Source organism: Teleopsis dalmanni, chromosome 2, assembly GCF_002237135.1.
Source record: "Teleopsis dalmanni isolate 2A chromosome 2, ASM223713v2, whole genome shotgun sequence".
NCBI lineage: Eukaryota > Metazoa > Arthropoda > Insecta > Diptera > Diopsidae > Teleopsis > Teleopsis dalmanni.
This window is the reverse complement of record NC_051847.1, coordinates 76064758-76086880: the sequence shown is the minus strand read 5'-3', so window position 1 is coordinate 76086880 and position 22123 is coordinate 76064758. Positions and strand designations below refer to the sequence as shown.

Genomic DNA, 22123 nt, shown 5'->3' with positions numbered 1-22123 from the left:
GCGGACAAATAGGAGGATGACTGTCTTGGGACACCATTGGGTTGGTGATGACTTAGCAGACAACCTCAAGCGAAATTAGCTGCTTGCAATAACAAGAGATGTAGTGATGCGAACGGAAGTCACTCTAGCTTTACCTCAATAACGACATCCGAGAATCGAAGAACGAAAAAGGATGCAAGTCGTTTCGTGGTATACTTCGGCTAATCCTTCACTTCAGTGCGGCCACTTGTTGGACGGTGCGCTGTTCCAACGTTCTGCAAAATTTATATAGCAGGGTTAGACATCAAAGCCTTATATCTGGCATCATATACCTATTATAAAAGAAATAAGTGCTATATCTAGAAATAACTATCATTGCTTAGTAGATATTTCTATAGATCTATCTTATTACCTTATAAAAAAATGTAGTAAACTGAAAATGTTTTTATGGTAAAGGTTTATTTTTTTAAATGTGGTCCTTGATACATTTAAAATATATTACTTCGATAAGGTTATTAAAATAGTATTTGATAATTATCTTGCACGATGCTCGGAAGTTTTCGTTAGTCATAATTAAATATATTTAATGATGATTATATTATAATAAAAAATAATTATTATTAATCAAATATAATTAGTCTTAATTAATTATTTAATAAATTTTAATTAATTATAACTGTATTGTGTTATAATTAAATAATTTTAAAAATGAGATAATAAAAATTACTATTTGCATGTAAATTTTGAAATTATTTTTTAAGGTTTATGTGTCAAAAGATATAAAATATATTTTTTTAACAATTTTATATATATTTCCTTTGTTAAAAATTATACAATCAAATTATCTTTTATAGATATTTTTATGTATATTGATGACTACTAAAAATTTATATAATTTAATCAAAAATAAAAACACAACTTGTTACTACAAAAAAAAAACTGGATTCCTGATTTTCTCATGACTGCTATGGTTTCTTTGTAAAAGTTTACATATGCATCGGCTGGCTACATGGTAGCTGCATCTCAACAAACTGGAACTAAAAATAAAACGCATAAATTAAATTAATAGATTTTTCCGATGGTGCGTTTTGTTTAGCGCCCGCGCATTTTACAACTGCAAGTAAATTGGGTCAATGGAGCGGACCAAACTGTATGATGTGATGCAACAGCAACAGTCCGATACCACCAACAATAATATCAATGACAACGGGAGCAGCAACCAATTCAACACTTAATTATTCTATTATAATGTCATAATTTTATTTATAGAATTATCACTAGTTTGTATAGTTGTGGATGTTACATATTCAATTTCAATGAAATCGTTATCTCTTCAACTAACGAGCATCTTCATCGCAGCTCCGAAAAATTAAGTAACAATAAAATTCTAAAATGTCACATAGGAGTCAATTAAATATTAAGTGATTTGAAAAATTATTTATTCGTATTTAAAGATTAATTATTTTAAATTTATTTCTTAATTTAGAGAAATTTAAGATTGTGTTTTATATTATATCTAATACCTTTTATAAGTTGATTGTAGAAGTTCCATTGAAATAATATGATAAGTTCTTAAAAATCATAGTCTTCGGAGTTTATTTTGATTAAGACATTTAGTTCCAATGTGCATGTCTTGAGATTTGTTGAAATAAACGGAATCAATTGATACGTAATCTAACAAAACAAATTGATAAAATGTTTTCTAGTTGAGTTCTAGGCATATTGCTGTACCGATGCCGCTCTCAAATAATACCCTTCAAATCCGTAAAAATATCAAGTATAGAAAAAAGAAAGAAAGATAATCCGAAAGGAAATTCACCCTCCTTTTTAATTGCATGTTCCTCATAAATTTAAGAGAGAGGCTTGGATGTTTTGTAGCCAGTCAGTTGCATAGATGATGCTATTGATTATGTACTTGTGGACAGTGGTATGAAAGGTACTTAGGTGTCCTTTTCTCAACATTAGCGATATGATCCACATCAAGGGGAAAATCAAGCCAAGCATTATACTAAATCATAGCATGTTCCTTTTAATTGCATTTTTCTCATAAATTTAAGAGAGAGGGTTGGATGTTGTGTAGCCAGTCAGTTTCATAGATGATGCTAAATTTATTGATTATGTACTTGTGGACAGTGGTATGAAAGGTACTTAGGTGTCCTTTTCTCAACATTAGCGATATGATCCACATCAAGGGGCAAATCAAGCCAAGCATTATACTAAATCATAGCTCAGTTTCCCGTAAAAGTTATTATTATTTTAAAAAGTTTCATATCGGTACTGTGAATCAAATGTATAGTTTTATATTGGAAAACTATACATGTTATATAGACAGTCATTATCATGTCAAATGTAAAATTAGTTACTAGGCTGCTGATTGTTTGGATTGTGTATCTTTTATTGAAATAACTGGTCATTTAGATTATATAAACTACAACATATCACCTATATTACGTTTACTGTTTAAAAAATATCTCGAAAAACCTTATTATATTCTTTTTACACTAAGTCAAGTCTCAAAGGCTCAGCATTTTTGACGGCTTACGAAAATAATATGTAAACTGGTGTCATAATAAAAAAGGACAACTGTCTTCTTGATCAATTATGGTATTATTTGTTTACTAAGAAAATGCAAATAGCACATTTTTGCATTATGTAAAATAATTTACGGCCTTTAATAATTTCCGGCCAATCTTGTATTTGTAACATTTATATATATCTGATAATACTGGCGCTTGACACCTTTATACATTTACTATGTTTGTGCTGTCAAACATAGTAAAGTCATTCATTTACTTTGTAATTAATTTATTTATTTTCTTAAAAATGTTTTATTGCATTATTTTATTTCAAAGTAAAGTGCCGCAAAATCATATCGACTTCTTAAGAAAATTTATAGTGAGTCTTTAAAACCGGCTGATGATCCTTATTTTGAAAAGAAAATAAAAAAATGTAAATAATATTTGAGGATAACATTGAGATTTCAATATGGCTGATTATTGGTATTCAAATGTTTTTGTTTATATTTGCATAATTTGTATATGTAACATTATGTATTATATTAGTTTTAGTACATAAAATAATTTATATGTTAATTAATGGATGGGTGGATCAAGAAGTTTCTTTATGTTCTAATTGCTTTATTGCTGGTCAGTGTTAAAAGATAGTATTAGTAAGGTAGTGTGTGTGTGTGTGCGGATATAAAAAGTATATTCTGATATTCATCCATTAAACTTTATTAAATTTAAATGTAAAATTAACAAATATAGAGTCACTAAACTCAACTTATAAAGCAAATAAAACTTATTTTTGTTAACAAAAAACAAATAGGCGAATAATAGAAGAGGAGCCCAATTTATGAGAAATATTGAAGAGTAATCACTTTAAGATTACTACAATTACTAAACGTCTCATCCAGAAGCTACAAGTTGCTCAAAGTCAGGCTCTCTGAAGACTCTTGAAAATGCTATGGTACATCTGCACGAGAGATCTGCTAAGAGACCTTAAAATAGATTCGGTCAAAAATACATTAGGGACAGAGCGCTGAAGCTATATGCGAAACCCGAAATGCTGTCCTACTTAGCACTAACTAATTTTAGAGTAATCACTAATCGCACAAGGCAATACGCAGATCTTAGATCAGTCGTTGAATAATCATGAAGCTTATGAGGTGAGATGAGTGGGGCTCCCTCAGCTATCAAAGAGTTGAAGTGGTCAGACGCACTAACATAATAATATGTTAATTGATAGATTCAAATTAATATCACGCAAAGTTTTATTAGAGTTTTCATTCATCTTGGTAATGTTTTAGCGTGAATTTGGCACCTCCTTATGGGCTTATGCTACACAAGGAGAAAAGGACTACAGTAAGTAAGTAAAGTTTCTTTACGTCCTAATTCCTTTATTCCAGGTCCATGTTACACGATAAAGTTTAGGATATCTGTAACTTGTTCTACTTCACCTATATCAGTGTTTTCTTATGTCTATTTATCTTCATTAAACTAAAAGTTGTGTAGTAACTTAACGCTACGTTCACAGTAAATAACTTTTAACAAGTAAATGTCAACGTTAATGAACATTATGTATTGCTTACGTTTATTTGGAACTTCAACATGCTTAGTTGATTTACAATCCGTGTTATGTTTACGCTGTGGAACCCCAAAATATATAAAATTTTCACTCACTATTCTTTTTATTTATTTATATTTGTATATATATATAATGTTTACACATAAGTTTAATGTTTTTAACTTATCACTGTACTCAAGTTTCAATAAAGAAATAATATTTCAGCTGTTATTTGTAGAACAATTTCAAGCTCTCCAAGTTGCCTATTGCTTGTTCTGTTCCGTCGTTTAACTCAAAGCAGTTTTCATTGTTTGTTTCGCTTTAATCATCAACTTTTTTTATCAAGTATTTACATTACTGATAATAATTTCTCAAACTAAAAATGAACAAAACTGACTCATTTGTAAACGGGTAATGAACACGTACACTTAAAGGCGTAGCACGAGAAAATGGTTAACATTTTAATTAATACAAAATATACAAAATTTTCACAATTGTGTTCATAGTGCAAAAAAAAAAAAAAACAAAAAAAAACAAAAACACGAAAGAAATAAAAATATAAAATATTTCTGCATAAAATCCAATTAAATACTAGAAATTTTTATATTACCGGGACATTTTTCGTATAAAAAAAAATGTATACAAAAGAATTGATGAATCATGTTGAGGACTATTTAAGGCGAATTATACAATTACAAGTGCTCGCCACTGTGAAAACCTCAGAAGCAGGTGAGAATAATAAGGGACCGGGCCACATGATTAACCAAAATTATTTATGAATCAACTGAATTTCAAAATTTAAACGCGATAATTTAATTATAATCCATAAAAAATATGGTCTGCGTTGCGTTTAATTAAATCCTTTCTTTGTGATTAATTCTTTAGTATTTATGGCGCCAGATTTCCTAATAACAATCGTATTTTTATATGAACTTGTTACTTTTCGTATTAAAAACAATTGGCGCACCTGATGTATTTATAAAAAACTCTTATCTGACTTAAATTTCTGCAGAATATATAATGAAATTTGCTAACTTCACAACTGATAATGTTTAATGGTTTTCTATTTACAAACAAAACACTAACAGATTATATATTTTATGGTTAAATGGGTTTTCAAACGTTTTAACCTTGAATAATTCTTCTATTTTTATTTGCATATATGCGCCAATATGTTAAGTATTTTTTTTTAAATTTTTATTTACTTGTTAATATTTATAAATTATTTATTTTATTATATATACACGTACATATTTATATTTTCAATTAAAAAAAATATTCTCCATATTTTGTAAACTTATTATGTGTCAGACTTTGATATGGTAAAATAGTACTTAAAGATAACAGTTTCTACGAAACGAAGTTACTAAAATTATTATACATTAAAGATAAACTTATTTTGTAATATGATTGGTTTTAAAATTTTAAACATGCTCTATAATAAAATAATATTTATAATGCAATATTATTTTTAATAAAGCATTAATATTAATTAGTTATTTATTTTATTTTATTCATATATTTATAAATTATTATAATTATTACACAATTATATTCAATTAATAGGTTATTATATTAATAATAAATTGGTTTTAAAATTTTAAACATGCTCTATATTAAAAAAATATTTGAATATAATAATGCAATATTATTTTTATTAAAGCATTAATAATAATTATTTATTTATTTTATTCATATATTTATAAATTATTATAATTCAATTATATTCAATTAATAGGTTATTATATTAATAATAAATTATATTAATAATAAGTGACGAATAAATTAAAAATTCGTCACTTATTTTAAGCCTTTTCCTTAAACTTTAACTTGGTCCAATTTAGACTCTACGATCCATTGGAATATGTAAATAAACTTAAAAATTTTAATATTATTTTATTAATTAACTATAAAACTTTCTAAAATGTGTAAATTTTCTATATCTGTTTTTAGTGCAGTTTGCTAGCATTCTTTAATATTAAATATGTTTATACAAAGGTTTTCTATAGAAATATTTCTTAATTTACATTTGGTGTTTTTAGTGTAGGTACCTAGCGTTTTTAAATATATTTATACAGAGATTTTATCTCATTTAAAATTTTTAACAATAATGTAGTGATTTTTTATAAAATTATTTTCTAAATTTGCTTTCCATTTTTTTATTGCGGTTTGTGAGTGTTTTTTACATTATTTACACAGAAGATTTTTGATATAATATTTTTATATAATATATTTGATAATAGTTTTCTATACAAATATTTTCTAAATTTGTATTCCGTATTCTTAGTGAAGTTATCCATGACTTATTTTTGTATATTTTTTTAATATAAATATTTCACTTAGTTTTTTTTATTGTTACTGGGTTTAGGTCATATAAAATTATAAATGTTTTTTAAATAAAAAATTACACTTATTAAATTGTGTTAAGTATTAAATTATATATTAATTTTTATACAAAATTATTTATATTACAAATATTTCGGTCCATCATTGTACACTGAAGATGAACGACTTTGGCTAAATCTTAAAAAAATTCTCTATCATATACTACTTGAAGTGTATACATTTCTGTTCTATTTCGTTCAATAGTCTGTTGCATTTTAGTTCTAAATTTAATAGTTTAGTTAACATGTTTCGTGTAATTTGAGTCAATTTAAGTTTTATTTAAAAAAAATAAATGAATAAAAAATCAACAACTAAAGGGAAATTTGCGTGAATGCACAGATACCAAGCTATATCGTATGTTATTAAACCTAAATAAACTGCTATATTTTGGTTCAGTTCTGGTTTTCGTTCTAGCAAAAAAATCGGTTTTTTTGTTTTTCGGTTCGGTTTCGGTTCGGTTCCGGTTCGAAGCCCTGCCTAGAAGTAAGAATTTCGGGGGATTCTACAGATTCTTACCTGTAAACCTGGGTTTGGCATAAGCAATGCGATGATTAGCATCACTTCTAAGTTTCTTACAGCTATTGAGCCTTCTCTGCACTTCAAGTTCGCAATTGTTTCAACTATAAACTACTCTAAACATAATTGTTGCTTATAATAGATGACTTATCTATATATATTGTAGTATGAAAAACAGACATTTATATTACAAATATATATTTTTTAATTAATTTGATTAGCTTTCATAAATAATAAAAATTTCTCACATATTATTCTTAAAGGTAAATTGAAAAACCAGTTTTCATCTCACTACCTGAGAACATTCCCACAATATAAAACATAAATAAATATAAATCTAATTAAATATATATGTTTGTATATAAATAAATAAAAAACAAATAAACATTTCACAATTCGTGTTATACAATTTAATCTGAGATTGACAGTTTTGGCTGAGGTATTTCATGTAAGACAAGAGCACATACAAGGCATTAAATATTTAAACGATCGAACAACACGATTTCGATTAATTTATACAAAAGAAAACAAAACTTAAAATCAATTAACTCTTTCAAAAATGTGCTGTTTGAGTAGTAAAAACTGAACAAAGAAATAAAATTATGAAAAAAACAGAAAACAAACTGAAAAAAGTTTTAATTAGTACAACATTTCACCAACTCGCTAACGCAAACCTCTAACAGATACAAATAGTCGTAGCTATCTTAACTGAAAATAAATGTACTCAAGCCAAACGCCATCGAATAACTTCACATTGTAGCGATTTCGATTTGCTTCGATTTGGCCCAGTTCTTTAGAAATTGGCACAAATGTGGCTGGCAGAGTAAAATCCAATGTGAAAATCAAATGAGTGCAAATGACATGACGAGGCCTTGAAATTGGGTGAAAAACAGAAAGAATATACAAATCAATTCAATGTAAGCTCTTTGCTTCTTTTTTAGCGTTTAAACTGTGATTCGCAATTCAATATACAAAGTATCTACAACGAACATGAAGCACATAATACGATGAAAGTAAAGATATTTGCTTTTCGCTATTATTGTTAATTTTTCTGTTTACAGTAAATGCGGTATTAACCATAGCAAAAACACCAGCAAAGTTTATTTCCCTTTTCATAAAGCGGATCATAGTTAACAGTTTAACTATCTATGTTTTGCTTTTAGTTCTTAGTACCGGCACAGTTCATAATAATCATAAAAATATTTGCAATAAATATCAATTTGCAATTATTTATTACCAGGTTTTATGTACAAAATGATGAGCTTCTCTTGTCTAACTGAATTTCTCTCTCAGCTTCTGTGATGACCTAGAAATTTTTCTTTTTTTCTTTGAAATTTATTTTAGTTAAAAGTGAACATGAATCTGTTATGACTTTATTGGGATTAGTAAATTACAAAATCAATTTTAGACTAAATACTTTGTGAAAATATATTAATAAATATTTTGTATTAAAAATTATATATATATTATATCATGCAGAATTATCCATTTCGTTGTTCCGAAAGTAAAAGTTTATTCCATTTACAGATAATCATATATGATTGAGATTTCAATCAAATTTTTATTTCAGTATATTTAATACATTGTTTGAATCTTATTATTACGGTGTTATCATTCGCTAAGTACAGTTCAGTGTACAAATAACGTTGAAAGGCACAGCTCCCACCTTCACGTGAAAGTGATTCAACCTGACAAATCTATAAACTTGAAAAAGTCCCTCATTTTGTAGGATGACATAACTCTCGAATTATTAAGAAAAGGAGCACCAAAGATTTTGAATCTACGTTTAGCCAATGATAGAAATTGACACATAAGGTCGAGTACAGGTTTCACCTTAATCAGTGTTATAGCTCAATGATCTCCTTCTTATAGCATATCTTCCTAGTACGCAGTAACCCGTCAGCATCGATACTGTAAAGCTGAGCAGGTTATATATTAGTTGAAGCAGCTGTGTGGTGAGCTTCTTTTCAAGAAAAGTTACCCATGTGCGCTGGACATTAATATGTCTAGCTAGCTCCGGTTAGTTTGTATAAAAAATATAAATATTTAATATATATATAAGAACTTTACCGTTTGCATACTTAAGATACATATTACAATTATAATTGTACTACCAGTATGAAACAGAAGTTCAACTATGAACGTTTTAATCGAAATAACTTTAATATATGCTATTGAAGCTAAAATTATCGCGGGTGCTGGTAGAAGACTTGGTCGCCAAAAGGTTCTTGTTAAAAGATTTAAAGTGTATTCATGAGTCCTGTATTGTTATTTTTTGTCTCTATCGTCCTGAAATGGGAGCAGGTGATTTGCGCGCCTGCTGCCTTTCTAAGATGTGGTAGCCGTTTCTCAGGTTCCCTCTTCGGTATCGAACCCGGATTTTCTGTTACCCGAGCAACTATGGTAGTCCTAAATACTACCATCAAAAGTTATAGGACAGAGATTTGAAAGATCTGTCGTCGGTACAGGACCATACGATCTAGAATATGTTATCTAAAATTCCACAATTATAACAATCCAATGGATCGCTTGGTTTTAACCTTATTTGCATGTATTAGTTCTACAATTACCACAGTTATCCAAGCAATTGTTAACGATCTGTGGAACCACAACTGATTTAGCGCCTATCATCGGGTAGATATGAGCAGATTACGATATTTATATTAGGGATCTTACGGTTTGGAACCCATTTTGTTGCGTAGTGAATTGACATTCTTGCTGCTTGAAACATACTGAAATAGTTCGGTTGTTGAAGCGAGATGTTAAGATCCAGTTTATAGGGAAAATATACTACTGCCGATTCTTTCATCTAATCTTCATAACATTAACATGAAATAATAATATCGTCTAATTAATTTTGAATGAATATGCTAAAATGTTTATATGTTTCTAAAAATTTCAAGAAGCATTTTTATGTTTATATGAAACAAACTTTATACAAGTATCGTCACATATAAATATCCTTAACGCTTTTGTTTTATTTACTTTTTTTGTATATTTAAACAAGCTATTTTTTAAAGATACCATAATATGACACTTAAAATAACAACCAGAAAAATAGTTCCATTAAAGCAACCACCAGAATAAACAGGTTGCTTTGGTAACTCCATTCGTGCACAGCCCACCAGCTTGATATGCGTTCAGTGTTGCATCCGCACATGCATTCATGCGTGCGCTAAACAAATGCATCTGATGTGCTTACGGTTTTGTTGTAATATTGTCAGTGACACAGTTGTGACACAGTTTCACTCTAACGTTTGTAGTCATTATCTTTTCTAAGTATGAAAGAATTTTTTTATGTACCATAGTATTAAGCTGTTGGCACTGTCGCTGTACCCACTTTTAACACCTAACTGCGTTGTGATTTTCTATAAAAAATCCACAAATTTACGGGAATTTTTTATGTTTGATTTTGTACAAGAAAACAAGGGATCTCCCAGCAAAGTCCCCTTGTCCTATAAGTTTCACTAAATTAAAAAAAAAAAAATTGAACTTCAGTTGTTTAAATAATTTAGCAATTGTGTTGTTTTTTTTTTATTAAACAATTAGAAAGCAGAAAAAATGACTAGAAAAAGCGTACTAAGAGTAAGAGACTATGACCGGTAACCCTAAATTAGTGCCCGTTGACACGCGAGTAGTACACCATTTCGCACATCCAGCAAATACATGATTTCATATAATACGTATATAAAGTGGAACGCGTGGGTTTTATAATTCTACGTAGTCGGTAGTTTCTATTTTAGCATTTGTTCACTTTTTGCGACCGCAATTTAGTGCAATTTTTATTTTTATTTCTTTTCATGATTACAAATGAAGTCTGTATTTAATGTGTGAAGTTATGACTTATGTCAAGGGTAAACAATTAAGACATCATTAAATGAATATCTTTCTTTAGTATGTCATACTTAGACCTTTGGAGTGTGAAATTATAATGTTAAATTAAATATAAAAATGATTGTATGCGTTTTATTTGTATAAACTGATTTTCAGTGATATTTTAGATTAATTAAACGTATAAAATAATTCTGGTACCATAAGAGAAATTAGTTATATTAGTTTGGACAAAAAGTATTCGGCGTTCCTCTATGATGATTGAGTTTCAATCCTTTTTAAAGGGTTAATTGTATGTGGAAAATCATGATATTATATGTTTTGTTCAACATATCATAGAATAGTTTATTGTTGGTGAATATTTTATAAAAATGTATGCATATTGCAAACCACAAATTATTATAATTTATTAAAAGAAATAACACGGCAAATATATCTTAAAAGTTTGAAGCTGCTTCGGGAGAAGTCACTCTATATCTACAACTTTAGAATATCAGAACGAAATATAAAAATTAGTTTTCATGTACATTTGATGTTGTAGAAAGTGTGTTTAAAATAAGTATCAGGTTTAAGGATATCAAAACGAAATATAAAAAATCAACTCAACGAGTACGAATGGGTTTATAACAACGTGTTGAGAACTCCGAGTGCTGTTCGGAGTGGCTATATCAGTGATTTAAAAATATTTTTTTTTATGTGGTATATGGCATTGAAAGAAATGCAGAATTATTATTGCACTATATAATCAACAGAGTACATAGACCAACCGATAAAAGTCACCAAAAGTGATTTAAAAACTCTAATGACAGCCTGTAAGATCTTGGCCTTTGTATTTTGGGACACTTTTTCATTTATCGATTATATTGATGAAAGCAGAAAGAAATTAATAATAAAACTTTGCTAAATTAAAAGAAAAAAGTGTTCTTTCACAAGAATAATACACCACGTAACAAATCAATCACAACAATCGTTAAATTGTCAAATTGCACTTAGACTATCCACTACTAATATGGTTCACCATATTCCACAAAACTGGCGCTCGCTATGCGCCTTTTTGTGTAACTAAATAAATAGATCTCTATAGAAAAAGAAACCTTCAAAAATAACGTCGAAATATTGGAGAAGCGTTGGAATGAATGCAGTATCATTCTTGTAGAGGACTGTCTTACTGAATAAAGTTGAATTTCACTTTCGTTGTGGAAATTTAATAATGAAATTTTTATTTCCAACTCTTCCACATGTCATCTATCATTTGGGTATGGACATATATATGTCTAGCAATAACGAATGATTTTACTGTCAAGACTACTTTTTTTTAGTGTTAGAATAATAGCTATTAAAAACTTTATTGATTATTTCAGTACGTTAACGTTTATATACCTGTAGATGAAAAGAAATATGTTCCATACAAAGTGACAAAGCAAGGATATATATTTTGCTTACTTATTAAAGAAGTGCTAACACTGACACTAATCTACTCTCCACAAACCTTTGTTTTCTTCGTAGAAGAAGGTTGTATTCCGCGAAAATGTTTTATGAGTAATCCATGTCGCTGGTGTGTTTTCGATCTTCTGTTCTGCAGTTTATAAGTTATGTAGATTCTTAATACGTATTCCACATCATGTTTAAGTAATTCAATGCTAAAGGAGTTAATCTAATACACATTCGAAAGAATTACCCTCTTGGCATCAGAGTCTAATTTTACTTGAGAAGGTTTGTAAAGTTCCAAAGAGCGGTGGGTTATAATACATTCGTTTTTCATATACTGAAGTATGTTAATATATAAGGTATGTTAGTATATAAAAACATAAACAACAAAATATCATAAAATATAAAAATTATTATTTTAAAACTATAAAAAAATGTTTGCAAACAAATTTTTTTTCTTTCAATTTCGCTACTCTTAAATTTTTTCAGAAAACTTGTGTTTATTTTTATTAAATTATCTTAGAAAATAAATTTGTGAAAGTAAAAGTGATAAAGAAGATTTATAAGATATAAATTTTGTTTAGAAATAAAATATTTCTATATAAATTTGAATAATTGTATAATTGAACCTAAAGCTAATTTTTAAAATCTTTTAACTTGAGGTCAAAATGTTTGTCCATTCCGTAGTTCGAATGTATTTTATTAACTATAATTTAATGTCATCTTTTTTTAACTTTATAATTATTAAATTATGTGAAAAAAATTTTGTTGAATAATTAAAAGTATTGCAAAAAATAATATAGAAGAAAAAGTTCAATAAATGCGTTGCATACAATTATTATTCATTAAGTCAATTGATGGCAATTATTCAATGTACATAAAGAATAGTCATTGTTAAATGAGAAGTTGGATACAGTTTTTTTTTATAGATAATGTATATTGTATGTAATAGAGTTACTGGATATATATGTGTGACTTTAAGTAGTCCTACAAATACTTTGTCAAAAAATAGTAAACTTATTACTTTGAAGAGAATAGTTTAAAATTAATTTAATTTAATCTTCGAGAAAATTGTGCCATTTATGGAAAAATAAAAACCAATACGAATGTTGAAGTTTAAAATATACTCAATAATATTTGCATTTGGATATTTCGATATCTACCAGACTAAGCTTAAAAACTAGCCTAACTTTCATATATCATTCCTTTTATAAAATAATCGCTTAATTTTGCCACTTGTCTTTTGTCTTGATTTTGGTCAGAAATCTTTAGCAAGCAACTGCTACTTTAACTTCTTTTTTATTTTTATTTATGTTATATTCAATAATACTTAATTTTAGTTGCTTACTCTGATTATATTTAATCAGAACAGAAGTATAGCAGAAACAACTATTTTTGAAATGCATAATTAAACCCACTTTTCGATTCATACAATCACTCAATAATCCTTTATGGATTTAGCATTAACTAAGTCCATTACCTATATTTGATATATTTTATCTATGTTTTTGTTGTTTTTTACTTAGTGCAGTTAGTTAGCACTTTAAAGTTGCTTGTTTTAATTTATACATTTAAGCTAAGTTAAGCACTGACTGCTTGTGTGTAAGTGAGTCACAGTATTTGCATTTTAATTGATTTTTTAAATTTTATTTCATTAATACATAAATTGACTTTGACTTTGCAAAGAAAACATTTTTAATATCTGAAGTAATTTTTTGTAAATGGTTTTGAGGACACTTGTATACTTAAATTTTTATTTTGTTCATGTTTAAAAATCATTTTTTTTATCCTACATATTCAAATAGGTCGCATATTAACATATTATGAACCGCTAAATCTAGTAGTGTCATAAAAAAATATTATTTATATGTTTTGCTTCTTGTCACCTTTATGTTCTGAAGACATCAATATACCAGAAATTTCTTGAGAAGGTCCTGTACAATTAGAAATAATGATCATAATTCAAACAATAAAGACAAATTAACATACGAAGAGGTTCATATACAATATTTACCAAGATATAGTGTCAAATATACCGTCTACCTTAAAAAAACTTAACTAATGATTGAAATTAGTTATGAATAATAGCTGCTTGATTTGTAAAAACTTATAGCTCTGCTTGTCTGGCGTTATACATAATTTAATAAAATTTCTTAAGAATGTTTCTTATATTTTCTTCATCAATTTATTTAATTTTTTACGTGTATAACTATCAGTTGATATCGAGATTGCACTGAAGAACATATATTCTCAATGAATATTATTTATATGCAAACTTCAGTAAGTATGAGATGATATGGTATATTAAATTATTTGATCATTCTGTTTATTATAATCACCTCCTATATATAATAAAATTCAACGTACTCAATAAAAGATAAATAAAAATAGGTGCAAACATAAATTCTACTTAAAACCATGTATAAATTGTCACCTTCAGATAATATGATTTTTATATAAACGATTCCAGTGACTATTGAATACGACGTTGATAATTTATTTAATCTTATTGAAATTCAAAAGTCGTAGACAACGATTATAAAAATTTCTATAAAATTTTTGTATCTCCAGTTATATAGATAATTTGAATTTGTTATTAAAAGCAAAGTATTATGACTGAAATGTCGCAATATCAAATAAAAAAAAAATAAGTTGATAAATACTTTTTGTGCAGATAATTTATTAATACGATTAAATTAATTTTTTTTATTAAAGCAACAAAAAATAAAGAGATAATAAATATAAATTTTAAAAATCATAAATTAAAATCTAATTTACTATAATTATTTGAAAATAAATATATTTATTTACTATTTACTATTTTCGGACATAAACAACCTACAAAAAATCATTTGTGTAGCTCATATTACTATATTTGTATATTGGTCTACTTAAGATTAATTACTTTATGAATATAGATATGACTTAGATTGATGGCATACAAATTTATACTTTTCAAAAGTTCTTTTCAATTAGTACGGACAGAGCATGGATCGTTGATTCTGAATGGGCATGTGTATTTCGAACTTCTTACAGTTCGTTACACAAGTTACTGACTCTGCTTATAAAAAGTTTATTTTATGTTTCTTTCATTTTTGCTGAATAGTTGAAATTTATACCAAATTTTATTCTAAGTTCATGAAATATATTTCAAAATATTTCAGAAATAAAAGATTATTTGTTGAACTTAATCCCTTAAAAAAGAAAACCAACTACAAATAACAAACTATGCTAGTAACTTTGTTGGTTTCGCTCGGTTTTACCCAAAAGCTTGAAAATGCTTCAAATTTTTGCACAGATTTTGACATAATTTTGTGCCTTTTTGCACATGTATTTCAGATATTTTTTGATATTTTTATTTTTATTTGTAAATATATTTATTTTATGCTTTCTGTATTCGTTAACTGTTGTCACATTAAACTTTTTTTCTTCTAACTTTATACTTTCATATCATATTTTATGAGAATTTGTCGACAGTTAGTCTGTTTATTCCAACTCTAATATGAAATTTTAAGATACGTTGACGTTAAAGTAAGAGAAATACGTCTTAGAGTTTGATAAAATAAAATGTTGATTTAAAAAATATTTAATAATAATATTAAAATGCTATATATGTGTGAAAGTAAAGTTATCTACTTTGTTAAGATTGCAGTCTTTTGTTAATAATATACCATTTCTTGATAATAATAATTTCTTGGTTATAAAACTTTCGCAACAAAGTAACAAAACTCCAGAAAAATGAGCGAACATAAAAAGTCAAGTATGACTTTGGGTCAGTTGGTTAAGGAGCGCTGACTCTGAGCTTCAAATTTGGCAGAACACGAGTTCGATTGATGGTACTTACAGTCTCAAAAAAATATTTACGTATAATTAAATACAAGAATTATTTCCAAGTCAGCCAAAAATTTAATTAATTAAAATAATATAAAATGAATTTTTGTTGTTGTAGTTTACTACTGTTCGAAAAAAACCTCTTTATTTCTTGATGTATAAATTAAAGTACGTTTTGATAAATTTAAAACTAATTTAAAATAAAGCATTTTATACATTTTTGTATATATCACCAAAGCTGTTATATATTATAAGTATATAAGTATTTCGTTATGTTGAAATGTAACTAACTACATTTGTGTAAATTTCTCTTTAATTGAAAGTATGTGTATCTATATCTATACGTTGTAATAATCGTTTGAAGTAGCTTAGTAAGCAATTTTGCTGTCAAAGTCATAGAAACATTGTAACAGTGCGGTGCTGCGTACTATCAAAATTCAAAATTGCGGATTTAATACGCCTTAGTTCCTTCCTATTTTTTCACATTATCCGCTTTTATGATTTTAGCCTTTCCACTGTTACCAATATAGGAGTAAAAACCTCCTTTAGGGATTATGACATTTCCGTCCGTTACATTTCAAATTCGTAATGTATATTCATTGACGCCTTTGATAACATGTTTTACTGTTATTATGCATTAGTTTTGTCTTGTGTGTATATTTATTTATGAGCATCTCTTTGTTATATATATATATATACTAACATACACGAATATACATATATGTATTTATAAACCTCATCTATGCTACTATAAGAGAATGTTCATTTAAAATTTATACAAAAGTTAAACATTACTGCGATGACTTCAAATATATGTATATATATTTTTTGTTTATTTGTGTATCTTTTATTGTTATTATTATACTCCAGGTTCATCAAACTTGTATGTAGCACTTGTATCTGTTCTTCTCTTTTTTATGCTATACTCAACTTTATAATATCAGCAAATGTAGCACTTTTCATTGCAGACAAAAAGGTTTGCAAATTGTATATTTCAGAGCTATAGAAAACACAAAATCTAAATAGGTCAAAGTATGCATAATCTTTATCTTTTGCAATTGCTTGCCATTCTGAAGTTAAATAGAAATAAATATTGTTTTTGTTTATCATATAAAATTGTATACATCTTATACTCAAAATAAATGTTTACTTAATTTTTTTTTGCGATTCTTTTTAGTTTTTTATCTCTCGATATTATAGCCTTTTTTTTTGCCATGTATCTAGCATCTTTTTATGCGCGTCTTGCAAAGATACAAATTAAATATCAATGTTAAATTCGTTACAAGTGATATATGATGCTTGCATATATTTATATTTAATAAATTGTTGATTTAAACCTTAGACAAATCAGTCAACTTTATGTTATGCATAATTTGTTGCTTTGATGCAACGTAAGTATTTCATGCTATTTAATATTTTTCATGAATTTCGTCAAGTGTTTAATTCACAATATTTTCGCTATTACATCTTATAAAATATGAAATAAATCGTATGAAATATGAATATGATAACATGAAAAATGTTATAAATGTTAATAGAATATTGGTTTTAATTTAACAAAACTTGATGTTATAAAAAAGAAAATTAATATACATACATGTTTAATTAATATGAAATCATTAGTGAAGTTATTTTTGACTTCTATACCAATATTCTTTTATATTAATAAAATATAAAATTTAGCAGAACACGAGTTCTGTTCATGGTACTTGCACTCTCAAAAAATCATTTACGAATAATTACAAGATTTATTTCCAAGACCATTGATGATGGGTATTTGGCAATTCCCGAAACAGATGTATGGTCAGCCAAAAATTCTATTAATTAAAATAATATAAAAAAAATTTTTATTGTTGTCGTTAACTACTTTTCGAAAACCTCTTAATAAAATATTGAAAAATATTATTATTATTATTTTATTATTATTATTATATTATTTTTAATATGTTATTATTTTTATTATGTTATTATTGTTATATTATTATTATTATATTATTATTATATTATTATAATTATTATATTATTATTATTATTATATTGTTATTATTATTATATTATTATTATATTATTATTATTATTATTTTTATTACACTATATTATTATATATTACATATATTACATTATTATTATTACATTACATTATTGCTCTTCACAAAAATGAGACTATTTAAGTCAAACATCATCTCAGTATTACTCTATGGTTGTGAGACCTGACTTGTAACCGACTTTTTTACTGGAAAAATTTGATGTTACGTCAACAGATGTCGTCGACGTATTTTCAAGGTGTGTTGGCCAAATGTCATCAGTAACTTCGAAAAATGAAAAATGTAAATTAGACCCATCGCCAATTACATAAAACCACGAAAATATTGGTGGCTAGGTCACACATTGCAAAAGTACACCACGGAAATTTGTCGAGAAGGTCTTGTTTGGAATCCTCAAGACAGTCGTTAGAGGGAATGTCCTAAAAACACATGGAATCTAGAATCATAGGAATCTACTAATCTTATTCCATATTATGGTACTATATAATAATCTTTAGTAAGATTCAATTTGCTTTTTAAGGAAACGTACTTCAACTGAATTCTATAGAATATAAATCTCTAATATTTTATATTAGTGTCTGTGCTGAACAGTGACTAAGTAAACAGATATGAAGCACTTTTTCCGTCTTTCTCACAGCAATAAATATCATTGAAGAGCCAATTCAACGTCCTACCATGATTTCGGCACTGTTCCGCCAGTATACGGACTATAAGATTGATATTTGTAAGGTGCATTAAATTGATTGTGATTGAGGAAGGTTTTCTCTGATTGCTTATAGCTTTCTACATTTGATTTAATCGCTTGTAATATATATATATTTCTTTATATTATTTCTCCAGCTAGTGTCAAAGTATAAATAAATATACTTTTATAAATCAGCTGTTTTACAAAATGAGAATGGGCGGTAAAAATACTTTAAAATAATCCATTGTGAATAAGACATTTGAAGCTAGTTTAAATATTTATTATGTTCTATTAATTTTGGCGTATTTAGATTAGCAAGAACCAGTTCACAAAAATTTTTTTAAATTTGCTTTAAAAAGATAGATTCATCCTTCACGTATCAATTCCCCAAAAGTTTCACTCTTATACTTTTATGTAGGTATAGAGGTACAATTTTATACAAATAGTATAAAACATTCAAACCAACTGAAAATTATAAATTTAGTTACAATATGAATATATGCAAGAATAATTTTACAGTACCATTTACATTGAAGCTGTATTCATTATATTCATTCTGTTAGATTTAGAACTTTTAAAAGTTTAAAAGTACCTAATAATACTTAATGCCAAACGCTATGCAGATCACATATTTGAAATGTAAAGTTCTTACATATAACATCTTTTAAAATAGTCATATGGTCATATGTGTCATGGTTACGATATGGCATACATGAACATACATTTCTGTGGCACACTAAGGGTCGAAGACTCAGGTTCTAAGTAAGGTCCAAGACCTTTATTTTATTTATTTCAATTGAACAATTCTAATGCATTGAAATTATTTGAGGTTCAAGTTCGCAGCTTGGTTGATATGTTCATTGAACTGCTCATATAGTACTGTAATATTAGGTAAAGAAAGTGGTAAATCTCGGAATAAAAAGCAATAGACAATAAATTTCTATAAGATTTTTTTTTGATATATTATATGTTGGCCAAAAATTTGCAGGAATATCGTGTATGCAAATTAAGATATGCAATGTCAAAGGTCGTGAAAATCGGTTAATTTTAATTATGTTATATCTGTAGCATCAATTGACTTTGAAAGTTATTACAAAAGTTAAAAACTGTGTCATTTTTGAGATAGAGTGTGAATAGTAACAGGCGTTTAACTATACAAATATGATTATGTCAGATAAATGAAAATATACATACATTACCAATTAGTTTTTAGGTCTATAATTAACTAAAAAAATTCAACTGAAATTTTGAATTTAAAATCAAATTAAAAAGAGAAAAGCAGAAAAAATTTTGTTTATAATGGGATTTTGTTAAAAATAAATTCTAAATTACCATTGTTAATCAAATACAATGATAAAATCTATTTCATGTTCTCAAATAATTCATATCTTTCATGTTCTCATACAATACAATTGTACAAAAATATAAGTAACCTAGTTGTTAAATGAACCGAACGTGTGTGTATCAACTTCGTTAGAACGAATTTTCTTCTACTATTTGTTCATTTTATGGTTTATAGTTGAATATACGTCAAAGCAGAGCTAGTAGATATTTATCGTAATACCTTTTAGCTGACATAGTTTCAAGTATTATCCCGGAATTGCATTTGTAATACAGCGTGTGTAAATTTGCACTTGCATCCTGTTAATTCTTACCTTATTCTTGCACGTACACATGTTCGTTCATTCAATTTAGTTTTTACATTTCATAAATTCTAACTTCTATTTACCTTTCAATTACAGGAAGTTTAACTCAGATACAATATACCACAGGTATAATACAGTTAAGGTTTTTCACAACTGCAGGTTGAAATTGCATTGTTACTTTACAAATATAAACTCATTCTTGCATAAATTGTGAGTGTGTTTGAAGTATCCTTTTTCCTTTACGTTGAGGATTTGTTAAGGCATACTTCATTTTACCTAAAGTAGGACAGTGTAATGCAGAAAAACCACAAAACCAATTATTGTTAAATAATTGAACTGTAAATTGGCTAAGCGTAGTAGCTTGAATTTTCTCAGAATTAAAAATAGCATTGGTTCTATTGTTTTTAATTTAACTTTATTACGTTCTTTCCAATTTACAGTGTTCTCAGAATATATATTAATGTATTTTAGATATCTATGTAAAAGAAATAAACCAAAAACCTTTCGTAACCACTGTCTAGACAATTTTTTAATTTCTTAAACTCTTATATGAGGTTTGATGGGTTAACCAGACAATTAAATAATAATTTTCTTCACTTATTTACAAGATAGGCAGATAATGGTGAAATACTAGATCCAGCTTAAAGGATGGTTAAAGGAAATTGGATATTTTAATGGATATAGATATCGATATAAACTAGTAGTTAAAATGGCATTAGAGTTTGAATGATTTGAATGATTTACAAAAATAATTAAATGGTTTCTAGTTTAAGGACGAAAATTGTAAGAGATTAATTATAAACATGTTTAACACCTTTTAGCTTTGTTAAACCAATAAATGTTAAGTCATTAGATTTTATTGACACTGTTTTTTTTTGGATTTTTGAGTGCTTTTATTTAACAAAACTGTTACTGTTTGATGGCCAGCTAATTCTATTAAAGTCTATATATACAAAAATATCCGTTAAAAGTTATATTCGTAATATACTACCCGTAGTGATTAATGATATCATTTTATTAAATTTTAATTACAATTTTTTTATAATTTTTTCAAATGTTTATATATAAATATAACATTTAAAGTATATATATATATATGTATATTAAATATATTTTTTATTATTAGCAGTAGTTTGTAATATCTACTGATAAATGACTAAAATTGTACAAAATTTACCCAAAATTAATTGATAGATAACTTTTATATAAAAAACGCTTTATGCCTGTTTATCAGTTAAGTTTTTTTTGTTAAATTTAATTAAAAAATTAATTTGTTTATAAATATAAATATAATTGTAAATAATATTTTTGGCGTTACTGGCCTTAGTGACTGTGTCAAACAGAATTGTTCTTTAAGTGATCATATCATTAGATCATTAGATTAAGGCTTGCCATTTTACAATATGTATCGTCTAACAACCACTGAATATGTTGAAATTATGATATCGTACTACAAAAGTAGCGATTTAAACATAGCGATTCTTAAGGTTATATATGCTAAGACCTAGAGATGATCGAAACACATGATTGACTAAAAATATAGTTGTGAAAGTGTTTAAATGGATTTAAATGTTAAATGTTACAATTACACAGTTCGTACAACACACGGGCCTAACGTACAGCACACTATGGTATAATTTGCATTTGGATTATATAAACTGAATCCGACAGATCAGATATTGATTTTATAATACGGTGCATTTGCTTGATAG

General features: G+C 26.9%; 1 protein-coding gene across 5 annotated transcripts in view; it reads left to right on the top strand.

Annotated features, from left to right (window-relative positions):
- Positions 1 to 4636: 4636 nt before the first annotated feature.
- Positions 4637 to 22123, top strand: part of LOC119685022 (F-actin-uncapping protein LRRC16A) — a 75759-nt gene continuing 58272 nt past the window's right edge. For 3 of the 5 annotated variants that reach the window (XM_038099190.1, XM_038099191.1, XM_038099189.1), the window contains exon 1: positions 4637 to 4773. In XM_038099190.1, coding sequence (XP_037955118.1) covers positions 4680 to 4773 — 94 coding nt within the window. In that variant the 5' untranslated portion in view covers positions 4637 to 4679. The remainder of the gene's footprint in view (positions 4774 to 22123) is intronic. The other 2 variants (XM_038099192.1, XM_038099193.1) reach the window with 1 other exon arrangement.